We start from the raw sequence: 25,967 nt of genomic DNA, 5'->3' as shown, positions 1-25,967 counted from the left end.
CTACTTTGTGTTCTCCCTTCCCTACCAACTAAGCTTGCCTAATTTGCTTCAGAATTGGAAGAAGGAATTGCAGCAGGAAAATATGTGAAAGAGTTTTTAAACCTACAGATTCTTCTTACTTTAGAATTAGTTGTTACATTGGCAGGAAAAAATAAATGCAGATGTTGGACCATGTTGGAAACCTTGTCAAGACAGTGGATTGTCTCACACAGAATGGAAATGTGGCTTCTGATTCTGGTGGCGTATATGTTCCAGAGAAATGTGAATTCAGTACATATGCCAACTAAAGCTGTGGACCCAGAAGCATTCATGAATATTGTAAGTTGGGATTTCTGGGAAATGAGGTACTTAACATGTTAACGTTTGTATCTGTGTATTATTTACATTATGTGTTATATTTATACATGGTGGTGATTCATACTAGAAGAGCATAGTGATGAACTAGCAAATCATATTGGAAAGAATGCTAAACTGGATGTCAGTAGACCTGGGGTCTCCTCACACAAATTTAGTAAACTTGGGCAAATGACTTAATCTCTTTGAGCTTCAAACACAATTTAACTTTTCTTTGAATACTTTGGTTCATCCTATGAGTGGAGAAATAATTAAGGCCTTTTAAGTTCACCCCAGTCCCTCGATTATTTCCATTTTGTCTGTACCTTTTATTCTTTTATTCTTTTTTTCGATATTGTAAAGGTGTCAGCCTTTGCTTCTTGCTGTCAGGGCACACACTTCTAGTAGCATCTTATACCATTCTAATCTACTCTTTTTAATCCTGTTTCTGGACTGGTACTTTGCTGAATAGCAATAAAAGAACCCTGAGTTAGTGCTACACAGAACCTCCTACAAGTAAAATGCATAAATGACAATACATCTCTTTAGTTTTCCCAGGAGTTTTTTTTTTTTTTTTTTTTTTTTTTTGGTAGCTTTTCAAATTCTAAGCTGGGTTTTAGTAATGGTCACCCTATGATAACACTTATCCCATAGCAGGGATTGTGACACAAGCAGAGATACTATTCTATTTCAATTTCATTGCCCTGTGCAGTAGATAGGATCATTCGCGTGTTTCAAATCCAGATCCTGAGATTAAAGAGGTTAAACAAGTTGAACAAGGCCACACCAATGTAACAGCATAGCTACTATTTAAATTCAGGACTGCCTAAACACAAAGTCTATAATTACAAATACTATGCAATAAACCCTCCCAGGTGAGAAAGAGGAGAGGCTACCACCAGATGAGTAAGACGATCGTGTACGATGTCCATGTTCCAGAGATTTATCTAACAAACTCTCAGAAAATGGAACTTTAACATATATTTATACCGATTTAAGACCCTTTCTACAGAAGCTTCCTTATATGGGTTCAAAAACTGAGAGGAAATAGAAATATTCTGTATCTGCACGGTCCTGAATATCAGGTTTCTTTCGACCATTCCAATGATTAGGTGGTTTGTCTAGGTAATTAGCACATTGGTGTCAGTCCTCAGGAGTCATCCTTCTGGCCCTGAGACTGTCCCACTTGAATTCCTCTGGTTTGGAGGTGAGGGGAATCTCTGTAGTGGCAGACAGAGATGATCTTCCTGGGCCCCACCCACTGGGTGTACCCAGCACCTACACACTATTGGGGCTTCAGGAGTCTGTAGACTAAAGCCCATTGAATTGGGCTCTGCCTTTAAGCAGCTTTGCCTGGAAAAAACAAAGTAAAATAGAAAATTCATATGATTGGTGTAAATTCAACAAAATAGAATAAAAGTAGTTGCAAGTTTGAACCAGTTCTGAGGTAGGAGAAGGGCAGGACTTACTTTCTGGTCCCAACAGGATACAGTGAATAAACAAGCACAAACCAGCAGGTGGTGAAAAAAAAAAACAGCAAGAACCAGCAGTGGCCTGGAAGGCATCCTCTAGTTGCCCCGGCTGCTCACTAGCATAAGACACTCCTACCAGCACCATGACAGTTTGCAAATGTCATAGCAATGACCCACAAGTTAGTACCCCTTTCCATGGCAATGGCCCAGAAGTTACTGTCCCATTTCTGGAGATTTCTGAATAACCTGCCCCTTAATTTGCATGAAATTAATAGTTATAAGTAGGCATAAATACAGCTGCCAATAGCCCATACACTGCTGACTCTGGGAGCACTGCCTATGAATTAGCCCTGCTTTTCAAGGAGCAGTACCATTCAGTAAAAGATTACTGTCTAATATTACTGGCTCGCCCTTGAATTCTTTCCTGGGCAAAGCCAAGAACCTTTCCAGGGTAAGCCCCAATTTTGGAGCTTACCTGTCCTGCGTCGATTTGACTCTGTATATTCATGCATATGGATTATAGTCTATCTTATACTTTGATAAATAACTGGCCTTATGCATGTATTTTTTAAGCAAGTGTTTACTGAGCACCTACTAGGTCCATGATATTGTGCTATGCACTAAGGTTAGACAGATCTAAGAATATTAAAAGCCCTGACTGTATGGAGCTTATAGTCCAGCAGGAAGGACAGATCATCAATTAATCATTATAAAAGCAATGAAATAAAAGAAGAAAACATAAAATAGGGTGAACTAATCCAGGAAACTTTGCTGAAGAAGGGTTTCAAAGTCTGAAATCTGAAAGATAAATGGCAGTTGCTTGAGGGTGGTAGCAAAAAGGTCAGCACATAGGACAGCTGGAACAGCTAAGAACATGCCAGATTCAAGGAGCTGAAAGCAGCCTATATCTGGATGGTCTTTTAAACATTGACTTTTTTATACTATTACAAAAGCAATATATGCTCATTATAGAAAATTTAAAAAATACAAAAGAAGGCAATTGTCACCAATGTACTCTGCACCCAGAACTGCTTTGTCATGCCTTTATCTTCATTCTAAATCTGTGAGGCTTTGTTTTCTAAAAAGAAATGTCATGCACGATTTACTATTTTCCAACTTTTTTTTCTGCTTAACAATGTATATCATGAAGAACTTCCCAATGTTTTAAACACCCTTCTACAACATCATTTCACCTTGCTGCATTATGTTCCATTTTTTTAAATAAATATTTGCCCCAGGTTGGATTTTCTGGGGGACAGACTCTGAGGCAGAATAATGTTTATTGAGGAGAATCATCATCATCACCTGTGGAAAGGAAGTAGAGAATCAGGAGTAAGGAAAGAGATAAGTCAAATTGTGATACAGACTTCAAAACAGCCTCACTCAACTCCATGAGGAGCTATGGAGCTAAAACTGCTCTTCAGAGATGTCCTACGTTGGGCTGAGTTGACCAGGCCTTTAGACTGCAAACAGGTCAGTCACTGGTTGTGGCAGGAAGGGACGTGAACTTGGAGGAAGTGGCTTTCTACAGCTGAGGCCATTCCTACAGAAGATGACAGCCAAGGGTTACCTGTTGACAGCACTTCCAGTGGATGGGACCAGTCCTTTATTGCCTGCATAAATTTTCCTGCCAAGTATAGCATGTTGACCATCTTGCCACCTGTAGACAATGTTTGCAGCATTTTTAGTTCTTTTTCTTCTCAGATGTCCATGTCCCTATCCCTACCTCCTTGGCTCTTTTGAGCAACTTCTATTCAATCCTCAAGGCCCAGTTCAAATTATTCCTCCATAAGACCTTGCCTGTCCAGCCCTGCTCATTTTGCTTCTTCTGCTCAGAATTCCTTTGCTCCTTCCTTCACTCTCATCCTTCATCCCTCATCTGACATATTACACATATCCTCTAGAATAACTACTTGTCAGATGTCCTCCATTCTCATGTTTTTATATTATATTTATCTCCCCAAATAGTTGATAACAGTGGTTCCTGAAGGATAGTTGTCAGATCATCAGCATCTGCTTTGCCTGGGAACTTGTATGTCAATTTTTTGGGTTCAACACAGACCTGCTGTATCAGACTGTGAGTGTGGTCCTGAAATTTGTGTTTTAACAAACCCTCTAAGTAATTCTGATGCATGCTAAAATTTGAGACACTTCTGTAAATTTTTTTTTCTTTGAGGAGTCTCGCTCTGTCACCAGGTTGGAATACAGTGGCGCGATCTCGGCTCACTGTAACCTCCACCTCCCAGATTCAAGCAATTCCTCTTCCTCAGCCTCCCGAGTAGCTAGGACTATAGGTATGCACCACCATGCCTGGCTAATCTTTTTTATTATTATTTTAGTAGAGATGGTGTTTCACCATGTTGGCCAGGATGGTCTCTATCTCCTGACCTTGTGATCCACCCATCTCGGCCTCCCAAAGTGCTGGGATTACAGGTGTGAGCCACTGTGCCCAGCCTATACATTTTTTAAGGTTAAGTATACAATGGTGTCTCACACACATACATGCACACATATACACTGCATTCCATAGTATTTGGTTAATTGAGTTTTATAGTGGTAGTTAATGCTTATTGAGTTCTTAGTATGTGCTGAGAATTACAGTTAGTGTTATGTTTGCATTATCTTTTTGCATTTATTGCAACAGTCTCATGGAGTATGAACCATTAGAATTCCTAATTTACAGATGAGTGAACTGAAGCATAGGAACAGTTTAACTAAATTTATCAAGATTATACAGCTAGTTTATGTATTAGTGTTAGAATCAGGGTTAAAACTCAAACCGTGGGACCCAGGAGCTTTCTCCTAACGAATATGATTTGGTTTTGCCCTATATTCTACCTGGGCATGTGATGTTTGGCCTTCTCTCTTGCTCTTTTTTAAAGCAGCCTCTGATGCAAATGGTTCTCTCCTTCTCTGAGTGATAACAATGGGCAAGAATAGTGAGGATGCTTAGAAGATACTTGCAGCTGCCAATTTTCCAAAGAATGTCTACATGTAACTACTGTATAGAATAAGGATTCTTGACCAGGGGTTCGTATGTAGGCAACAAGATATCTGAAACTCCTAAAATTGAATGTAAAACCTTGTTTTTGTATCCATTGTATATCCATTTTTATAGTTCTCCTCAAATTCACAGAGGAAACTTTAACCTGAAAATGTTAGGAATCAATGCTCTTGAGTCTGTGGTTTTAGAACTGGAAAGAATCTTAGGAAATGCATGGCCCAGGAATGTTCATAAGTTGTCCTAGACCAGATGCCCCACTGGCTGCTTTAGAACCATCTTATCTGTAACCTGAAGTGGGCTCAAGACTCTGTATGTTTCAGTGTCCAGAAGATTCTGATGCACAACGAGGTTTTGGAATCAATGTTCTGGTCCAGTCGTTCTCAAACATTAGGGTACAACAAAATTCCCTAAAGAGCTTGAGACACAAACTGCTGGGCCCAATCCTCTGAGTTCCTGATTCAGTAGGTTTGGTTGGAATTTACATATCTAACAGATTAGTCCAAGTGATGCTGATGCCTTTGTCCCAGGGCCCATACTTTAAGAACCATAATTCTATTCCAGTTTCCATATTAAGACAAAGTAAGGACTAGAGAGGGTTAGCAGAGTTTTCTAAGGTAACATGATTAGCTAGGGAAAAGCAAGGACTTTGACTGTGTCTTACAGCATCAAGGAATCTACTCTTACTTTTGGATCATTGAGAATATAGCCACAGAGAACTGAACTCAAAAGAAATTGTGCTTTTTCCACAGAGCGAAATCATCCAACATCAAGGCTATCCCTGTGAGGAATATGAAGTCACAACTGAAGATGGGTATATCCTTTCTGTTAACAGGATTCCTCGAGGCCTAGTGCAACCTAAGAAGACAGGTATGGGTCACCCCATGTCACCACAACACACCAGTCTTCTCTGCAGTCATGACTTCCTGGGTTCTTAGTGCAGACTGAGGTCCATTGTTCAGGTCAAAGGATGGTGTCAGTTCCCCCATAATCTCCATCACTACCACCCTGTCCCTCCCCACTGCCACCAATTATCTCAATTAAACATATAGCGTTTGCTTTTCAAAGCACACCTTCAAGAAAAGTTAATTTCTTGACTTATTTTAGCACTTAACCCATTCCCCAAAACTCCTCCTATGTAGACATTCTAAAATATTTACTGACAATTCCTTGAACAGACCATACCAACCTCTGCTTATAAATAATTCAAGCTTCTTTATGGCACCTGGTGCCCACTCCTGTATAGTCTGCATTCCTCATCTAAAGAGCACTTAAAATATTTAAGATGTTGCCTAGCTTGTTACTAAGGGCTTTTGAAAAATAAAATTCTATACATACATTTTATTTTATTTTATTTTTGAGGTGGAGTTTTGCACTTGTTGCCCAGGCTGGAGTGCAGTGGTAGGATCTTGGCTCACTGCAACCTCTGCCTCCTGGGTTCAAACAATTCTCCTGCTTCAGCCTCCCGAGTAGCTGGGATTATAGGCATGCGCCACCACACCTGGCCAATTTTTGTATTTTTGGTAGAGACAGGGTTTCTCCATGTTGGTCAGGCTAGTCTCAAACTCCCGACCTCAGGTGATCCACCCGCCTTGGCCTCCCAAAGTGCTGGGATTACAAGCATGAGCCACCACGCCTGGCCTATATGTACATTTTAAATGTTTGATACATGTTTCCATAGTTCATACAATTCCACCCTTTTGTATGTGGGATTTTCAGCTATTATTTTTAAAATACTTGTTTTCATTACTAAAATATGCCTATTTTTCATTTCAATTTGGCTGGATTCTTTTTAATACTCTAGCAGTAAGTTTACAGTAGCAACTATATTGTCTTTCATGTGTACAGGTAATATAATTTCTTGTGTTATTTTGATATGCCCGATACACTGATAAGTGCTTTATTTGTATTAGTCTCATTTTCACAATTACCCTAAGAAACTGTTACTCATATATGTTAAGCAACTTGCCCAAAAAGTCTGTGCTAGTGCTTGCTAGTGAGTTGTAAAGCCTGCACTCCAATCAAATCTGTCTCTCTGCCATTATAGCCCGTGTTCTTAACTAGGACCAGAAAATGCTGGACAAATGCTATTGGGCTTTGGTGTAAAGAAACTTTGGGGTTCTGTTTTACTCTAATTTGTACTTGTGTAGCTTTTTGAAAACCACCTTTTTTTTCTCATTAGCTGCACAGCTGTACCTTATACATGTCTAGCATGCACCTACCTCAGTGTCTTTGAACTTGAATTTCTCCCTCTGGACCACTGTTTCATCACATGTCTATGCAGCTTACCTTGGCCCTTCTTTCAGCCGACTTTATCAGAGTTCTTCCCTGGCCACCCTACTCAAAATTGCAGCTCTTTGCTACCTATTGAATTCTAGCCCCTTACCCTGCTTACTTTTCCATATAGCACTTACCATCACCTGATATAATAGATATTTGCATGTTTGTCTATTGTCTGTCTCCCTCCAGAGTATAAACTCAATGAGAGCAGAGATGTCATTTGTTTTGCTCAAGGCTAGAACCAGTAACTAAATGAGTGCTGAGCACATTCTGGTGCTAATAAATATTTGTGGGATGAATTATAGATTTTGTATAAATAAATGAATAGCCTGGGGACACAGCCCCATGAATCCCAGGGGAGTGGGCAAAGCACAGTTCTTCCAAGCAGTCAAGTGACTTAGCAATTACTAAGCGTGGGGGTCACCTGCAGCCCCTATTCATGGATGGAATTTGTTTTCTTACATCCTGTTAATTCAGACTGTTCACACATTGCCCAGGTGTTTGAGGCTCAAGGAATCCGCCTCCTTGGTCCAGTCAGTGCAGAATACTTCCCTCTAGTGGCCAATATCGTTGGCATGTGCCTCTTCAGAGGCAATCTCCCGTATCAAAAAAAAAAAAAAAAAAAAAAAATTTTTTTTTTCACCAACCAAGAGAGCCAATGAAATTCATATTGAAAACAACTGAAAAATGTTTACTGAAAAGCTTATAGCTTGTGGTAGCGGCCTTTTTATCTTTATCAAAGAATCTTAGTTGGCTTCAATATCAAGAGAGAAAATAGGCTGGGCCATCCTCAGAAAAGACAGCTGTGTAAGTGTAGCCCTTACACACTCACCTGCTGGCTGTAAGGTAAATAGAAGACCTAGGGGATGTTTGAAATGATATAAATGAGCCAGTCCTCTTGTTAGGGGAATCACAAAAACAAACTATATGACTAAGTAGAACCAAGGTGACCTCAACCATGGGAAATGCCCTAAAGACTCTGAAGGGGAGCATTGATCACCTTGGTTTGATTGTCCTGTGTTAACACAGCTGAGGTCACCTCCCTAAGAGCTAAGAGGATGAACTAAATGACCAGACATCAAGTAAAATCTAAAATAACACTGAGTTCCTTTCTCCTGGCCCTTCACTCATAGTCCACAGTGACCTACGCATTCTCTCCCTTGAGAGATAAAATGAGGCAGATGGAATTCATGAAGACTGTCAAGATGCTGGATGAGTTTGGTGTAGAAGGGCTTTTGTCCTACTGGGAGACTGCATGTGTGTTTGGTGCCCCTTTATAGCAATAACAACAAGAGCTACCCACCTGATCTGAGGTCAGGCAGCATGCTGAGTGCTTAATGCACAGTACCACATTTAACCCTCCCCTGCCAAAACCCTGTGAGGTGGGCAGTTGTCCTCATTTGCTAATGAGAACATGGAAGCTCAGAAAGTCACTTGCTTTAGAGAATTATAACAATAATAATGAAAGCAATAAAGCTGTTTTTTACTACAGACTTCTTCTAAGCCATATGTGGTGTGGATATTGCATTCATGATTTGATTTAATTCTCACAAGTCCTGTTGAGGGCATGACGTATTTTTTACTCCTAATAGGGCAGCACTTTATTAATCTTTCAGCCAAATTTGCTAATGTCAAAATAATATATATGCCTTAATTTATTGAACACATTAGAATTCTTAAAACCCTTCATCCTTCTCTATTCTCTACTGATATTCTTACAATTCTTTATTTTGATGTAATTTCCAATTTATGGAAAAGTTCTGGGAATAGTACAAGGGACTTCCTTATGCCCTTTGCCCTGATTTACCAACTGTGTACACTTTTATCCCATGTATTTTATCATTATCTCTCCCCCATCTCTTATGTGTATCTTAATACATTTTCCAAATCCTTTGATGGTAAATTTGAGACATACACCATGCCTATTTGCCCGCAAGTACTTCAGTGAGTATTTTCTAAGAACAAGAGTATTCTCTTCTATAACTGTAATACCTTTATCAAAGTTAGAAAACAAATATTGACATTAGTATTTAATTTGTAGTCTATATTCAAATTTTGTCAATTGTCCCAAAGTCCTTTACAGCTCTTTTCCCTCCTCTGGTCCATAATCTAATCCAGGATCATTTACTATACATTTGGCCATCAAGTCTGTCTCCTTCAAAAACAAACAATTCCTAAGGTTTTGTCTTTTTGATTTTTGCATTTTTGAGGAGTTTTGGATAGGGATTTAATCTGCTTTATCTGATATTTCTTCATGGTGTGATTCAAGTTATATGTAAGTGAAGTTATATCTTTCTTGGTTCATCATATTATGAAGTAAATAATGTTGGCTTGTTCCAATACTGATAATAACTTTAATGACTTTGTTAAGGTGGTATCTGCCAGGTTTTTCTAAAGTTAGTATTTTTCCTTTTGTAGTTAACAAATAAGTTATGGGAAGATACTTTCAGGATATGTAATATTCTGTCTTTAAACTTTTACTCACTAATTTTAACATTCACTGATAATTTCAATCTTTCTGAATTTGTTAGCTGGTATACTGTAAATCAATGTTTTGTATTTACTAATTGGCATTCTGTAAGTAAGAGCTTTTCCTTCCAATTATTTATTTGTTCATTTATTTATTGGTCTCTATATGGACTTGAGCATTCTTAATTTATTCAATGGGATATAATTATTTACTATAATTATTTTGATGCTCAATATTTCTGTATTTGAGCAGTGGGAGCTCCTTCAAGCTGGCTTGTGGGTCCTTTTGACATGAAGGTCTCCTAATCACTAAACCATTATATATATGTGGTATACATATACCTTAATAATCATACTATGCCATCTACTGGGGCACTTTCAATATTTCTGAAGAGCCCAGACAAGTCTGATAATAATTACACAAAACTAAGAATGGAAGTTAAACTTTATAGATTCTTTTTCTGCCGGGCAACATGCCATCTGTTTCTTGTGCCCTATTTTATGAAAGCATAACAAAAATCTTATTTTACTGGTGAGGAAATCAAGACACACACCAAAGATCAAGTAATTGGCCAAGATAACTAAGCTAGCAAGCAGCTGAATCAAGATCTGAACACAGGTTTGTTTGATCTGAAAGCTCTTATTCATTACTGGACAACAAGAAAGGGAGAGAACATTTCATACAGTTGAAATTTTCTCTTTTTGCAGGTTCCAGGCCTGTGGTGTTACTGCAGCATGGCCTAGTTGGAGGTGCTAGCAACTGGATTTCCAACCTGCCCAACAATAGCCTGGGCTTCATTCTGGCAGATGCTGGTTTTGATGTGTGGATGGGGAACAGCAGGGGAAACGCCTGGTCTCGAAAACACAAGACCCTCTCCATAGACCAAGATGAGTTCTGGGCTTTCAGGTATATGAAAATCTTGAGAATAGAGGTAGACATGTCTGACTTTCAAAAAAATGGGTAAAAAACTACAGCTTCTAGTATATGGTTGATTTATTTTGGTTGAGTCATCATTATCCTAACATGATATCCCCCAGTTTTCTTAATTAACTAGTGATTCCTTGGTTGAAGTAGTGAGGATTGCTGAGTTCCCCATGTAGAAGACGGGTCTAGCTTGATAGGGTGAGAATGGTGGTTGGTGTCAGGTGACTGAGATTGGAATGAGAGAAGTGTAGATCAATTTCCTCGTAGGGAGGGTAATAGTATAACAGTACTCCAGAAGGAGAAGAGACCAGGCAGCATTAAAAAAAAAAGGGAAACTATTAAGCCTAGTGTTAGTCCATTTTCACACTGCTGTAAATTACTGCCCGAGACTAGGTAATTTATAAAGTAGTTTTAATTTACTCACAGTTCAGTGTGGTTGGGGAGGCCTCAGGAAACTTACAATCATGGCAGAAGGCGAAGGGGAAGCAAGGCACCCTTTTCACAAGGCTGCAGCAAGAAGTGCTGAGCAAAAGCGGGAAGAACCCTTTATAAAACCATCAGATCTTATGAGAACTCACTATCACGAGAACAGCACAGGGGAAACCACTCCCATGATTCAACTACCTCCACCTGGTCCCTCCCTTGACACCTGGGGATTGCGGGGATTATAGGGATTACGATTCAAGATGAGATTTGAATGGGAACACAAGGCCTAACTATATCACCTTAGGACCGTCAATTTGACTTACACACCTGTCATATTCTTACAAAAGATTTGTAATGCTTTTATTTAAATCACCTATTGATGTTCAACTCACTTTTTATACCTATCAGAGAAGGGCCACTTCAGCATCTTTACAACTATTCCTGTAAATGAATCTGCAGAGCCCTGTGCTGTTCTGCTTAACAGTAGAACAGGACACTTCCACTAAGAGTTGGGTTATGTGCTCAGTAAATATTCACTGAAGATTATTATTGCTATGTGATAACATCTAGAGAAAACAGCAGTTTGCTGACAGCCTGTGACTCCAGAGACACCCATGCATCATAGGTTTGAAAGAAATCCATTCTGAGTGTTGTGAGGGACACAGTAACAAGCTGTCAGAGTTGATAACTCAAGGGCTTGTTTGTAAACCCAGTGTGTGTGGGGGGGGTGTTTTGTTTGTTTCTGATTATAATTTTTCATATAACTTTGTCTTTTCCCCTTGTAGTTATGATGAGATGGCTAGGTTTGACCTTCCTGCAGTGATAAACTTTATTTTGCAGAAAACGGGCCAGGAAAAGATCTATTATGTCGGCTATTCACAGGGCACCACCATGGGTAGGTTCAAAGAAAAGCAGGTTTGTATACTCGGAAGAAATGTGAGCATACGACACTAGCTGTCCCTGAAATCTGTCACCTTGTGCTTCCTTCAGACCTGGTCTTGTCATCTTCAGAATCATGTAGCTCCCAGCAATGTGTCTAGCATATAGACATATGTGCTAGATATAGCATATCTCTGTGCTATATGTGTCTAGATATAGCATATCTCTCAATATAAATGTTTTCTCAAAGCCAACATCATTTTATTCAATTATTTATTTAACTCGTTGAGCACCTACTACTTGAAAGCAAATATGCTGGTGTCATAAGGACCTTGTCATTTTATAGGAGAGGTAAGATGCAATCACATATATACTTATTGAAATACCTTGTTAAAAGCAAAATACATATTTTATGAGTTCTAAAAATATTCAGTATTCATGTTGACATATTTCTTCTTTTGTAGGCTTTATTGCGTTTTCCACCCTGCCAGAGCTGGCTCAGAAAATCAAAATGTATTTTGCTTTAGCGCCCATAGCCACTGTTAAGCATGCAAAAAGCCCTGGGACCAAATTTTTGTTGCTGCCAGATATGATGATCAAGGTATGTGACTCCTCAGAAAATTTCCTGTGTACATAGAAAAATCTTCCAGCCCAATTTCCTAAAACATAAACTTTTAAATTACAGTCACATCTTTTCTGTCTGTCATGTAATGACTCTATGTCATTTCATATTTTTACAGGGATTGTTTGGCAAAAAAGAATTTCTGTATCAGACCAGATTTCTCAGACAGCTTGTTATTTACCTTTGTGGCCAGGTGATTCTTGATCAGATTTGTAGTAATGTCATGTTACTTCTGGGTGGATTCAACACCAACAATATGAACATGGTAAGTGGGAGCCTAGTAAATTCCCAGAATCCCAGCATAAAGCTGGGAGTCATATGGCTCACCCCTGGAGGGAGTGCTAATACCAGTGAAGACTCAGAGTAATGATATATTCCCAGTAACTCAGTTCTCTCCAAACTGTAAGGAAATAAGGGAAGTGCTTCAGTATGGACTGAAACAAGGTTAACATAAGGGCATTGCTAGATATTAAATCACAGATTATAGATGGAAGAGGTCTGAAACCAGCTTTACTACAGTGAATTAAATTAAAAAGAGCAATTAGCATGAGTTAGACAACAGAGAGAACTGTCATGCATCATCCACCTCTACCCTCCACTGGGGTCCTGTAGGTTTGTAGTTTAAGTTCTTTGATGGAACATCAGGGACCTTCATTTTGGCTTAGGCTACCAGTTGGTATCACTGGGTGGGTTCCCTAGGAAGCATACTCTGAGATGGAGATTGATGTGAACAATGATTTGGGTTATGCTCTAGGGATAATACCTAGAGAAGGAAAAGAAACAGGATTAGGTAGATGAAAAAGTCAAGTAGTGATGCAGTCTCAATAGGAGACTTAGTTGATCCTGCAGGGATTTGTGAAGATAGGATGACCCTTCGGAACTGTCTCAAGTTAGGAAGAGAGGGCTGGGTCTTTATACACCATATCAATCAGTCATTTAATGTTGCCACACCAGTAACAGGAGAGCACTGGGCAATGTACCTCCCTACAATTGGAGCAATACTCAAAGCAGGCTGAGAGTGGAGGGCTGTTTGCCAGCAGCACTCCCAGCAGCTGGGGCAACATTTCCATAATTCTGTAGATTTTTTTCTTCTTCTTTAAGATTAATAATTTGATTTATAGTAAGGATTTGATAAGCATATATTATGTACCAGGCTAATTTATTACCTATACCAAGCCTATGAGTGTTATTAATATCCCCACTTTGCAGATTAGTATACTAAGATTTAGTGGATTAAATGACTCACCCAAATTCACCTAAAAATTAAACTGCAGAGCTAGGATTTGAATACAGGCCCAATACTAGAGCTCTCATCCTAAATATCACTAGTAAAATTTTTTTTAATTAGAGGCCAGATCTCTGATGAGAAGTTATTCTCAGATGAAAAATACTGGTGTCTGGCAATACATTTAGTGACATTGTATTTATGTGCATGTACATATTTTTGTTTCATAGACAATTGCTGATAATTTAATAATGTTACCGTTTCTTAGTCTGACACCCTGGAGATTTGGTCTTGACAGGATATACATCTTGTGAGTTTTTCTATGTCCCCAGAAACACTCATGGTTTGTTACAGAGCCGAGCAAGTGTATATGTTGCCCACACTCTTGCCGGAACATCTGTGCAAAATATTCTACACTGGAGCCAGGTAAGAATGTTGAATTTGCAGTCCTTGCTAAATGTCCTGTTATATTTTGTGTAGAATAGTCAAAGGACACCATTTAGATAGGCCAGGGATTATTTCACACTGATTCTAAGATGAAATGCAATATTGTCAATGCTATTTTGATGGAGAATTTGATCTGGATCACTGAAACTTTCCAAGAAATGGGAAGAAAGGACAGAAGTAGCCTAAGGACTTCTTTAGATGTTAAAAGTATGAATTTAGATGATTCAAGTGAGACTTCTCTCTGTGTCTAGAAACCTCAAAGATGTGGCTGGAGAGAATTATGTTTCTGCATCTTCTCTTCAGCTCCTCCAACAATACAGTCAAGTAGAAACAAAAATGCTAATGTGGGGTCTGTCAAAAGAGATATTCACAGGAGTCCTTCACACTGCAAACTTTACCTGCAATTACAGGAAACACACACCTCTGTGTGTCTATGTAGTGTGTGTGAAAGACAGAGGGACAGGGGGAAGGAGAGAGTTCTCTCTGTTGAAAGGCGGGGAAAGAGAGACAGAGAGAGCAATTGTACCATCAAAACCAGAGAAGAATTCTCAGTTCAATTAAATTTTGGTTGCTATCTTCCAGGATCACCACATTGCACAATTCCAGGGCACAATGCCCCATTGTAGCCCACAGAGTTGTGGAGGATACCCACTTACATTAATTACAATGAAGATGCACTTCCTGGAGTTGATAATGCAATGATCAAGAATTTATGTAGTCCTTCTTTCTTCTCAAAAGGCCTCATTCTTGTCTTACCATTTTCCTGAGATGCTTATCCCAACATTGAATGGAAGAGCAGCTCAGCCTTTGCTCTCTGCTTCCCTCACGAGTGCACATTGGGTAGCACATTTCCACCACCCCACCACGCTTACCCACTGAGACATTGGAATTCCTTGTAAATTTTTGTTTCTTTTAGGCAGTGAATTCTGGTGAACTCCGGGCATTTGACTGGGGGAGTGAGACCAAAAATCTGGAAAAATGCAATCAGGTAAGAAAATCAAATACCGTCTGCTGAAAATATATACATTGGAAATGTATGACAGGGAAGTTATAATGACAGTTTATTCTAGATATGGGAATAAAATATGAAAATTTAAGCAGAAAATAATGGTTCATGTTTGACTCCATTTGAAAATGGTTAAGTTCACAGCTTAGCCAAGAAAACTCTCTGCTTTTACAACCGAGTAGGAGAACTTTTTTGCTGAGGCTGTCTCCCTGAACAAGGTACTGGCCTTCTCAGGAGCAAGATGAAGTAGATTTAGTCAAGAGAAGAGTGTAGCCTATGGTGGACACTAGAAGGATTATTTTAGAATTAAAAAAAAATGGGATCGTGGCAGTAAGTTTGTTTCATGGCACAGTAAAAAGAACATTAAATGGCAAGTGAGGATTGCTGTGTAAGTTTTGCCTCTGCACTATAAACTTCTGTAATAGGAGGGAGGCTTCTTTAGTTTTTCAGGCTTCAATTTCTTTACCTTGAAAATAAAAATTTTGGACTTAGAAAATCCATAGGCATTCTCCCTGGTTATACTTTCAATGAATCTGTAATTTGCAAGTTACATTTTTTAAAAATGTTATTACATTACCCAAGAAAATATGTAGCTAATGCTATGAATTAAAATTAGATATCAAAGTGTGGAGATTCAGAATTGTACAGGTATGCCCTTTAGAACATAAAATCTTCTGAAGATTTTTGGTAATCATGTGTGTGAATGTAAATAAATATTTACCATAGAAACAAAGCTGGAAGGGGCAGATTAGACGCAGCTTAGTCTTTCTTTGAGAGCCTCACATCATAAATTAACATCCACTGCCATATGTCTATCTAGACGTAAAATGCTAGGAAACTGGACAAACTGTGCCGTGTCCTTGAATAGCGAACTTTCAGTCTCTGGTATCAGCTGCTTTTCTTGAAGTCCTTCTTCACTGTTTCCCAAAATATGTCTTTAGAGAAAGTATTCCTGTTCAAAGATTTTTTAAAATTATATTTATTTACTTTTGAGACAGAGTCTTGCTCTGTCACCCAGGCTGGAGTGCAGTGGTGCAGTCTCGGCTCACTGAAACCTCTGCCTCCCAGCTTTGAGCCATTCTCTTGCCTCAGCCTCCCAAGTAGCTGGGACTAGAGACGCACGCCACCATGCTTAGCTGATTTTTTTTTTTTTTTTTTTTTTTTTTGTACTCTTAGGGATGGGGTTTCACCATGTTTGTCAGGCTGGTCTCGAACTCCTGTCCTCAAGTGACCCACCTACCTCGGCCTCCCAAAGTGCTGGGATTACAGGCATGAGCCATTGTGCCCAGCCCTAAGGTGGTTTTGTCAACATTTAATGGACTGAGCTCTAGAGAAATTGATTCATGCAGAATAGGCACCAGAAAATGGGAGTGGAAGGGAAGAGTAAACAAACACACAAAAAAGTATCATAGAATTACAGAAACTCAGAGTGAGACATGACATTTAGTTCAATCTTTTCACCTGTAAGATGACAAAAAAATATTACTAGCCCCATAGAATTTTTCAACCTTCCTTATCCAAATTAGGCCATAACTCTAAATTCTTAGGGAGCCACAAGGAGAAACCAGAGAATCTAGGATTGGCGCCAAGACTCCATGGTGGATTTCCTGAGTAAGAAATGGGCCTTACCACTTCTGAGGAAAGTTCTGGGTGCTGATTAATCTCAAGGGCTCAGCCAGCTAGGCTAATTCTACTAACACTGCACAAATACAGAAAGTTCCCAGGAATTAGGAATACTAATTGGTATATTTGGTGGGGAAGGGTGAGGAATAAGGGTTGGAGCAGGTATTTAACTTTTACTTCCCTTTAGCTCAAATTACCTGAGTGCCATAGGCCATGGTTCTGGCAAATGCAGTCAAGCCGGGCCTGCCTCAAAGGCTGCCTGGGATCACATAAAGACTGTGAAGATGCAGAGCCCTTCACAGCAGATTCCTTGCTTTTCTCTGTGGAATATAATTCTTGTCTCATGAAATGTTTGTGAAATTATCTTTTAAAAGAACAGGGGCATTATTTTTAAAAACAATTTATTTACAAAATATTTAATAGAAAAAAGAAGTACAAGGCATTACGTGTTTTTATGTGTTTTCTCATTTGATCTAGCAAGTTATTAGATATTATCCCTAGTCACAGAAGAAGAAACCAAGGTTCAGTAATGTTAAGTAATTTTACCTTAAAGTAAGGGTGGGAACAGAAATTCTTAACAGAGTTGTGTGGCTCTAACACCCATGTACCCTTCACCACAACAGATGGCATGTTTATTATGTCTATTTGAAACATAAATTACGAGTCTGAAAGTCCAAATGTTACCTAGAGTTAAGAACTATTCCTTTTCTCTAGCCAACTCCTGTAAGGTACAGAGTCAGAGATATGATGGTCCCTACAGCAATGTGGACAGGAGGTCAGGACTGGCTTTCAAATCCAGAAGACGTGAAAATGCTGCTCTCTGAGGTGACCAACCTCATCTACCATAAGAATATTCCTGAATGGGCTCACGTGGATTTCATCTGGGGTTTGGATGCTCCTCACCGTATGTACAATGAAATCATCCATCTGATGCAGCAGGAGGAGACCAACCTTTCCCAGGGACGGTGTGAGGCCATATTGTGAAGCATCTGACACGGACAATCTTAGGACAACCTCATGAGGGATGGGGCTAGGACCCATGAAGGCAGAATTATGGACAGCAGAGACCTAGTATACGTTTTTCAGATTCCCTGCACTTGGCACTAAATCTGACACTTACATTTAATTTTTTTTTCAGTAAATTGAAGTACTTATTAGGTAAATAGAAGTTTTGTATGCTATTATATATTCTACCATCTAGAAGGGTAGGTTTTACCTGACAGCCAGAAATTATCTAGACATTCTCTATATCATTCAGGTAAATCTCTTTAAAACCCTTATTTTTTTTCTATAAGCCATATTTTTGGAGCACTAAAGTAAAATGACAAATTGGGACAGATATTGAGGTCTGCAGTCTCTGGATTATTGTTGACTTCGACAAAATAAGCTAGACATTTTCACCTTGTTGCCATAGAGACATAACAGTACCTCAGGAAGCTGAGCTGCTTTAACAACAACAACAACAAAATCAGTGTTACAGTATGGATGAAATCTATGTTAAGAATTCTCAGAATAAGGCCAAGTTTTATAGTTGGATCTCAGGAAAGAAAATTTTATAGGATGTTTATGAGTTCTCCAATAAATGCACTCTGCATTACATAAAGCATGTATGTGCATTTCAGTGTCTAGATTCTAGTCCAAGCTTGTTGGAGGGTTTACAGCTTGTTGCTAGGAGACCTAATGACTAGAAATTTCTGGCTCAATTTTCTGCCTCCAAAAATTAAAAGCTAGGAAGAAAACTGCATAATGTCATGAGCATGATGAAACACATTGTCATATACTTTATCCTTTAGTCTTAACAAAGTTAATGTCAGTCTCTGCAACTCATTCACAAACCACGATTTATTTCTTCAGAAAATTATTCCACTTGTACACAATTTCAAAGATGACTGTTGTAAATTACATTGGTACTATTTTGCAAAATCTCTGAAACCAAATCAAAGGTTTGTGTGTGTCAAAAGTATATTGTTGAAGGTATACCGGTGTGTGAAATTCACTTGTGTGGGTTTTTTGTCCCCAAGGGTCACCTGGTAGCTCAGCTCAATGCCAGTGAATCTTAATTTATTAAGACACGTTTAAAGACTTCAGAATCTATATCTACACACTATTACTTCCTTCATAAAATAAGTTTCTTAAAGCCCTTTACACAGTTAAATATATATTGCTGGATTTGATTTTCATTAGAGCTTTCAAGGATGGTAAATCTTTCATTCTTAGACTGTACTTGTTACCACATACACAGAGGCTGGATTAGTCCCTGTCTGCAGCTATGTGAGATTCAGTCTTGATTTTCAAAATTCAATCATATTTTTTAAGTGAATTTATTTCTACTCTGTCTCATTCACAGAGGAAGTGAGACAAATATTTTGATATTCACAATCTCTCACTTAGACAAATAATCCAGATCCTACCTCATTATATAGCTCTATTTCTTTTGAAGAACTTTATCCAAATAAGTTACAATAATATTTTACATTTATCAATAAAATAAACAAAACTAACAAGCTTAGTAACTACCTTGTATTTACAAAAAGATCACGAAGATTGTTTTAAACAAACATTTTCATAGTTGCATAGTCTTGCTCAAACCAAGATGGTTTTTATTTCTAAACCAAAATCTCTAGTGGTATGCTGGTAAACAAACTTTATAGAAAGTAAAAAAAAACAAAACAAAACAAAAAAACAATTCTGATTTGTCAATTTGCCAATTTCTGTGGTGTAAACCCACTCACTACTGTCACTTGATAGATGTTTTTATTGAAATTGCTTCATCAAAGGAATATTTACAGGTGAATCTCTAAGCCCCCACACATACACATACCATTCTATACAAACATACATATTTAATAATTTGATTCTTCTGCTCAGTACTCAAAGGGGGCTGGAAGGAACAGTTTATCTCCTAGGGCATGACATAGACTGGACAGTCTTTTTATAAGAGTGATACAACTGGGAAGAGAGAACGCTGTTTCAGAAGATAACTCAGATCCTCTTCTTCAGGAAAGACTGAGTTTGGAACACCAGGGCTCTTTTTTTTTTTTTTTTTTTTTTTTTGAGACAGGGTCTCTCTGTGTTGCCCTGGCTGCTCTCAAACTCCTGATTTCAAGTGATCCTCCCACCTCAGCCTCCCAAGTAGCTGGGATTACAGGCACGTACCACTGTGCCTAGCTGAAACATCAGTTTCTGACTGAAGTGGAGACTACAACAACTTTAGTATTTCCCTTAGAAGCATTACGGCCATGGTGAACTTCACTGAGTAAACAATGCTATAAATAAAAAGCTCTTCCGAAACATTAACCATGGTAAGCATCATTATCCCCATAAAATGGTGGCATCCAGGTTAAGTGGCCCGCAGACCAACAGTCTAAAATGAAGATAGAATCCAATCTTTAACTTTTTCTGTATCTCCATCGATGTGGTCACAAGGATTACAATGCTTTCCTTAGCATTAATTCAATCTGGGAAAATTTTAATCTCCGTGCAATATCCAGTGAGCTCTCACCATGCTGAGGGGGGAAAAATATACAGTTATTTCCAATAGAGTGCCCAAGATCTCATAAATAGCTTAGACCAATTGACTCTCTGGGTTGGCAAGGGCTTTAAAAGCAGTCAGTCCTAATAGTAATAGAATAACTTCACTCCTTAATGAGGATGATTAATTTTACTGTTGTTTACATCAGAGGCAAATAATTTACTTCAGCATAAGGCCTAGATTAGAAAATGCTGCTGCTAGAGGAACCTCAGACCACGTTCCACCCTCCCTTACCTTATTCTTTATTGTGGGGTCTGCGCGGGCTTCCAAGAGCAGAGGGATAAGAGACTGGTTTTTCATTTCACAGGCATAATGTAATGCGGTACAGCCATACTGAAACACAAAGGGCCAAAACTTCAGCTCATAAGTCGGGCCCTCCACAGACCATAGCATGTGGCTTCATTGGCAAATCCTTTTCACACTTTGTAGTATGCAACTAAGCAGAAAAATAGTCTGCAAACCATTGATAGACAACTATTTCTAGTACTTAAAAAATTTTCTTCTCTGCCTCAATGTTTATGTATGTTAGTCTCATATAAGCCATCAATCTCTGCCTTTTTGTTTTTCATTTTCTATTCTAAACTAAAGAATGCAACTTATAAAAAGCTGATGCTGAATTGTGCCAAAGTTTCTTTGTAGCATGCTATATACCTCAGTGATCATCACCTTGATCATGTCACCATCTTTTCCCTTAAAGAGTCTCCACATGGCCCTTTACATAAATCTTATCCTCTATGGTTTTGTTGATGATTCCTACTGAAGAAGTCGGGTGCTCTTGCTGCTGCAGGATACCTACAAGATCAGTGCAGTTCTATAGAGACGTCTCCCAAACGTGATTTTTTATAGCTCATATTATGTGTTATATGCTAGTGCATCTATTCTGTTGGTATTAATTTAAAACACTACAGGTCAAAAAAAAATATAGCTAGGGCATTAGTGTCCAAAATTTGGCCTTTGGAAAAGTAGCCAAGCAACCATGGTGCCGGTAAGTGAAGAAATAGTATCTTTGGCTATCAAGACAGAGTTAGCTCTGGATCCTATTACCTAGAAACACCTCTAAAATTATAGGAGATCATGTTGCAATTATTTATTTTTATTAAGTGGTGGCATGACAAATGGAAGTTCTGGCTCTGAATTTTGTCATGTGAAATAGATTCTAATTATCCAAAAATACAAAACACTGTCTTACCTAGAAAGCAGATTTTAATATTCAGACAGTTTTTGAAAAATTTTTGGTATTGGAAGTGGTGTCTGTGTGTGTACATGCATGTGTCTCAAACTCCTGAGTTCAAGTGATCCTCCCATCTCAGCCTTCCAAGTAGCTGGGACTACAGGCTAGTGCCACTGCCTAGCTGAAGGAATGTGATATCTCTATCTAGAGAGAGAAATACACATAAATAGCTGGGAAAATATACTAGAGAAATTTTGGTCACAGGCACAAATTTTAAATCTATTGAATTTAAATGAAAAGACCAAGAAAAACCTTCAACAAACTTTTAACTTCATCTTTAATAATCTCTTACTTAATATATTTCAAAGCTATCTAAAGAAATGGTAATGCACAGTAACTGTCAATACAAATTTATCCAAAAGTTCTATTTGAAATAAAAGGAAAATATAAATTACATGAAGTTATTTGCTTGTGCTCTCACTCTCTCTCTCTCTCTCTCTCTCTCACATACACACACACACACACACAAACTGCCTGCATTTAAACATGATACCAGCATAGGCAAAACCGAAATGATGTAAGTAATTGATAGAAACATGAATGGGGCCATGGTCTCTATCATAAAACGATGGTAATACACACAGATGTGCACACACGTAAAATATGTTAGGCATCACAAATAGAATGTTAGTATTTTGGAATCAAATCTCCACTTGCCTACTTTTTCAACAAGGAACTGGGAATCCAAAATTTTATTCAATCACCATAAGCAAAACACCATAGAAATAAACTTTCGTCTTCCTGTGATCATTGAGAAAGAAAGATGAGTGCAAGAGCACAGAGGTGAAAGTGAAAACAATACCTTATGCTTATAAACAGGAAGAAGTGAGCAGATGCTGCTACTGTTGTTATCACTGCTCTTACCATCAGTGGGATTTTTCTTTGACCTTTGTGTTATCTATCTTTAGTTCACACATGGGGCCTCTCATCAGTGGGTTGGGATTTTGGCTGCTGTGGCAGCTGTTGCCATTCAGTGAGCACTTACTACATTCTAAGCATGTGCTAAGTGCTTTACATGAACAAGCCCAATAAGATAAGTATTATACATATCCCATTTTACCGATGAGGACACTGAGAGTAAAATAAGTCTACAACTTGCTCAAACTCATAGAAGTAAAAAGTGGCAAGCCCAGGCTTACTCATGGGCATTCTTGCTCCAGCTTCTTAACTATTATGGCTAGTATTTTGTCATTGGAGCCTCAGTTTTCCTTAACGTCTCAACAACGTTAAAGCCAATTATTTAAAAAATGCTTTATAATCAGTAGAGGTATTATTCCCATGAGTTCAGCAGAATATAAATAACCTCAACGTTGCCTGTCAGTGGGAAAAAAAGGAGAAAACAAAAGAAAACTAAATGTAAAATTGTCTAGGAAAATAAAGCAAGCAACTGTACAGATGACAAATACACTACCTACAAATACCATTTTGAATATTTTTTCAAAATGGCTAAAAATATAAACTTACACAATCTGTAGCATTAACTTCGACGCCAGCATCAAGTAGCATTCGTACAAGAGCCTCATTCTGCTTTGTCTTTGATACCTATTACAAATGGTAATTATAAGAAAGGCTTATTTACAAATAGTTTCTCCAATTTATGCCTGAGACTATTTAATCAATAGGCTTCATTTTAATCCCAACACTCCTATGCATGCATGTACCCTTCCTAAAATTTCCCCCAGCTTCTCACCCACTCTAATATCAATTAATTAAAGCCAGGTTCTCAGACTGTGGTCCTGAAGTAGCGGCATTGACACCTAAGAACCTTAGAAATGTACTTCTCAGGTCCCACCCCGAACCTACCTAATTCCACTGAGGATGGGGCCTAGTACCTGTCTTTCCCTTCCTGGCTCAAAGCTGTGCAATTACTTCCCATTGCTCTGAGGACAAAAGTAAACTCTTCAGCATGACCTACAAAGTCCCATGTGTTTTGGCTCCACGTATGGCCCTGCCCTGGCCTCTCTCTCACTCTGCCCCTCCTGGCTCACTCTGTTCTAGTTACATTGGCCTTTATTAGTCTTTCATTCCCAGAGAATCATTGCACAGGAAGTTCCTTCTGCCTAGAAGCCTCCTCCCTCTCTTCTTTGCCTGGCATATTCACCTTTCATTCATCAGCCCAAGTCCCTCTTTCTCCAAGAAGCTTTCCCTGACCCACCTGACCAGGTGAAATCCCTCTTTTTTAGCTATCGTAACACCAGTTGCCTTTCTGTATCACCTGCTTCATGGTAATTTTACATGTGTTTGTGCCATTTGATTAATGACTCTCCCCCCCACCCTCTAACTCTCATGGGGTCAAGAACTATGACTATTTTGTTCATCGTTGTGTCCCTAACACCCAGCACAGCATCTGGCACATAGTAGTTCTGTAATAAACATGTGTTAAATAATTGAACAAATTAATGAAATGAACTAGGACTCCTCAGAAATTCATTTTTCCTTCCCAGTCCCCTGAGCTTCTGACCACAAGCCTGTTGGAGTCTTCCCCAACTTCCAGTCTCCTGAAGAGGCAAAGCTCTCCCTGCTCACCTGGGTATAGCCCTGGAGTTCAACCCTGTCATCACCTGGGAAGCTCCATCCAGTTCGCTCTCCTTAGGCTTCCCTCTTGTGTCACCTCCTAAACTGCCTTTCTCTGCCTACTTTTCTCTGAAATAACCCAATGCTTTCTTGTCTCCTCCCCTATCATTTTCTCGCATGTCACTTATTTTTTAATCAATCACAAATTTACAACTTTAGGCCCCATTAATAAATTGCATGTACATGAAACTAGAGCTGAGCTATTCATTACGATTAGTAATTTTTCCCAGTCCTCTAGCCTCTAAACATTGAACCATCTTAGAAAGCAGAGTTGTGTGTCAATAAATTCTGAATGAGCCTTCTAATCACAGTTGTAATTTTTATCTTTAGAATCTCTAAAAAGGTTTGTAAATAAATAACAGATTCTCCCTGACCCCAAAATACATATATTTAAATGCTATGTGCTAAATACACAATGAATTTTTAAAGAATTTTTCAAGGGTATGAGCAGATTATATTTTTATTTGTGAATGAAAGTTCTTTTCTCTCTCCTATAAATCCAAATATAAAAATCAACATTATCATGTTTAATTATAGTTCCTCAAATTCTGTAGCATTTAAATACCCAATGAAATAATAACATTCTTGACTGGCAGACTTGTTCTGGGGCTTATATTAACAGGTGTAACCAATATTCACAGTTTATCAGCTACAACAAGGAGGGAGCTTGGTCATTTAATTAGAGTAAATTATGCATCTCTTGAGTCATGTCTGAGAAGTGGAACTGGGCACAAAGGAAACCAGATGGATAAAAGGGAGTAAGTCAGTGTAGATCTGTTACCCTATTGGGAAAACAAAAACAAAAACCAGCTGAAGCTTCATCTTCTACTCCTCATATGAATGCATCCCTATACCAACTACATCTTTCTTTATTCAAGAAAATTGCTGTCTGCCAAGTTTCATCCAAGCATGAAGAAATTCATCAAGGTGAAAATGGGCTTAAATTCTCAACAAGTATCTTCTGTGTGTGTCAGCTTCTGGATGCAAACTCTTAGGATCTGTTTTTCAACACACCACCAGAGGAGTACTTAAAAATCAGAAAGTCAGAAAGATAAATCCAAAAACACAAACTCCTCTTTAAAAAAAAGGAGAAAAAAATATTAGAAGGGGTGTTTTTTAATATTCAGAATTTTTTTGCTTCCTTCAGAAAAGTCTTAGTTAAGGTTAAATTATTTTTCTAAATCAACATTGCATGGATTACTTTATGATTAACTATTTTTGCTACCTTTCTTCTTGCCGTACTTCAATTATAGCATTGGATGTATGTTGAACATGTCAATTACAGAATACAAACCAAAGGCTTTTTTTGTTATTATTTCTTTTCAACATCTCACTGGCCTGGCAAGAGTCAATGAGTCACACCATCGATCTCCATATTTGCCCTTTGCTCTAACAAGTGTTGTACTCACCATGAGGAAATACCCAATAAGCAGAACAGGCATTAAGAGGATAATTAGTAGGTAATCAATGAAGGTAAATTTTTTCTTCACAGCATAATGCAAGCAGGTTCTCTCTTTCTGAAAATTAAGAAAAGGATTCTTTACTAATAAAGCATTTCAATTCAAAATTTATTCAGATGACCATCTCAAAAAGTTTAGTTTGTGCTTTTTGTTTTTCCAGTACCCATGGTATCTTTTCCTGTGGGATACATCTGATTAATGAATGCGGCTTTCCATGGAGCAGAACAGAGAACTCGGTCCAGTGTAAAGGAAAAGCTAGGGAAGGGCTCCTGGGAGTCAACAAAGGTGAAATGTACACAGCAGAACTCATCAGAAGACAGATTTTCATACCCATTTAGTTTCTGGAAAACAAGATACACTGAGATGTAAACTTAGGACTGAATTTACTGTGAAAATTGATAGTTATCCCTTAATCATCTACCATGCATATGATTATCCATTTTGTGGTTTGTTCATAGGAAA

At 38.4% G+C, this 25,967-nt stretch overlaps 2 protein-coding genes across 2 annotated transcripts in view; one reads left to right on the top strand and one right to left on the bottom strand.

The window, feature by feature from the left end:
- LIPM (lipase family member M) lies at nt 1-17,784 on the top strand. Its single transcript, XM_055274282.1, has 9 exons — nt 1-318; nt 5,559-5,676; nt 10,264-10,462; nt 11,692-11,801; nt 12,250-12,386; nt 12,526-12,672; nt 13,987-14,058; nt 14,996-15,067; nt 17,423-17,784. The coding sequence occupies exons 1-9, from the start codon at nt 172-174 to the stop codon at nt 17,690-17,692; spliced, it is 1,272 nt and encodes a 423-aa protein (XP_055130257.1). The 5' UTR covers nt 1-171; the 3' UTR covers nt 17,693-17,784.
- The window catches only part of ANKRD22 (ankyrin repeat domain 22), a 38,041-nt gene continuing 29,166 nt past the window's right edge, over nt 17,093-25,967 (bottom strand). The window contains exons 3-6 of the mRNA XM_055274301.1: nt 25,455-25,562; nt 22,936-23,013; nt 20,475-20,573; nt 17,093-20,214 (exon numbers count right to left, since the gene is read on the bottom strand). Of these exons, the coding sequence (XP_055130276.1) occupies nt 20,137-20,214; nt 20,475-20,573; nt 22,936-23,013; nt 25,455-25,562 (363 nt within the window). The 3' untranslated portion in view covers nt 17,093-20,136. The remainder of the gene's footprint in view (nt 20,215-20,474; nt 20,574-22,935; nt 23,014-25,454; nt 25,563-25,967) is intronic.

This window comes from Symphalangus syndactylus, chromosome 4, assembly GCF_028878055.3.
Source record: "Symphalangus syndactylus isolate Jambi chromosome 4, NHGRI_mSymSyn1-v2.1_pri, whole genome shotgun sequence".
Lineage (NCBI taxonomy): Eukaryota > Metazoa > Chordata > Mammalia > Primates > Hylobatidae > Symphalangus > Symphalangus syndactylus.
The sequence above is the reverse complement of the archived record's forward strand: the minus strand, read 5'-3'. Positions and strand labels throughout refer to the sequence as shown.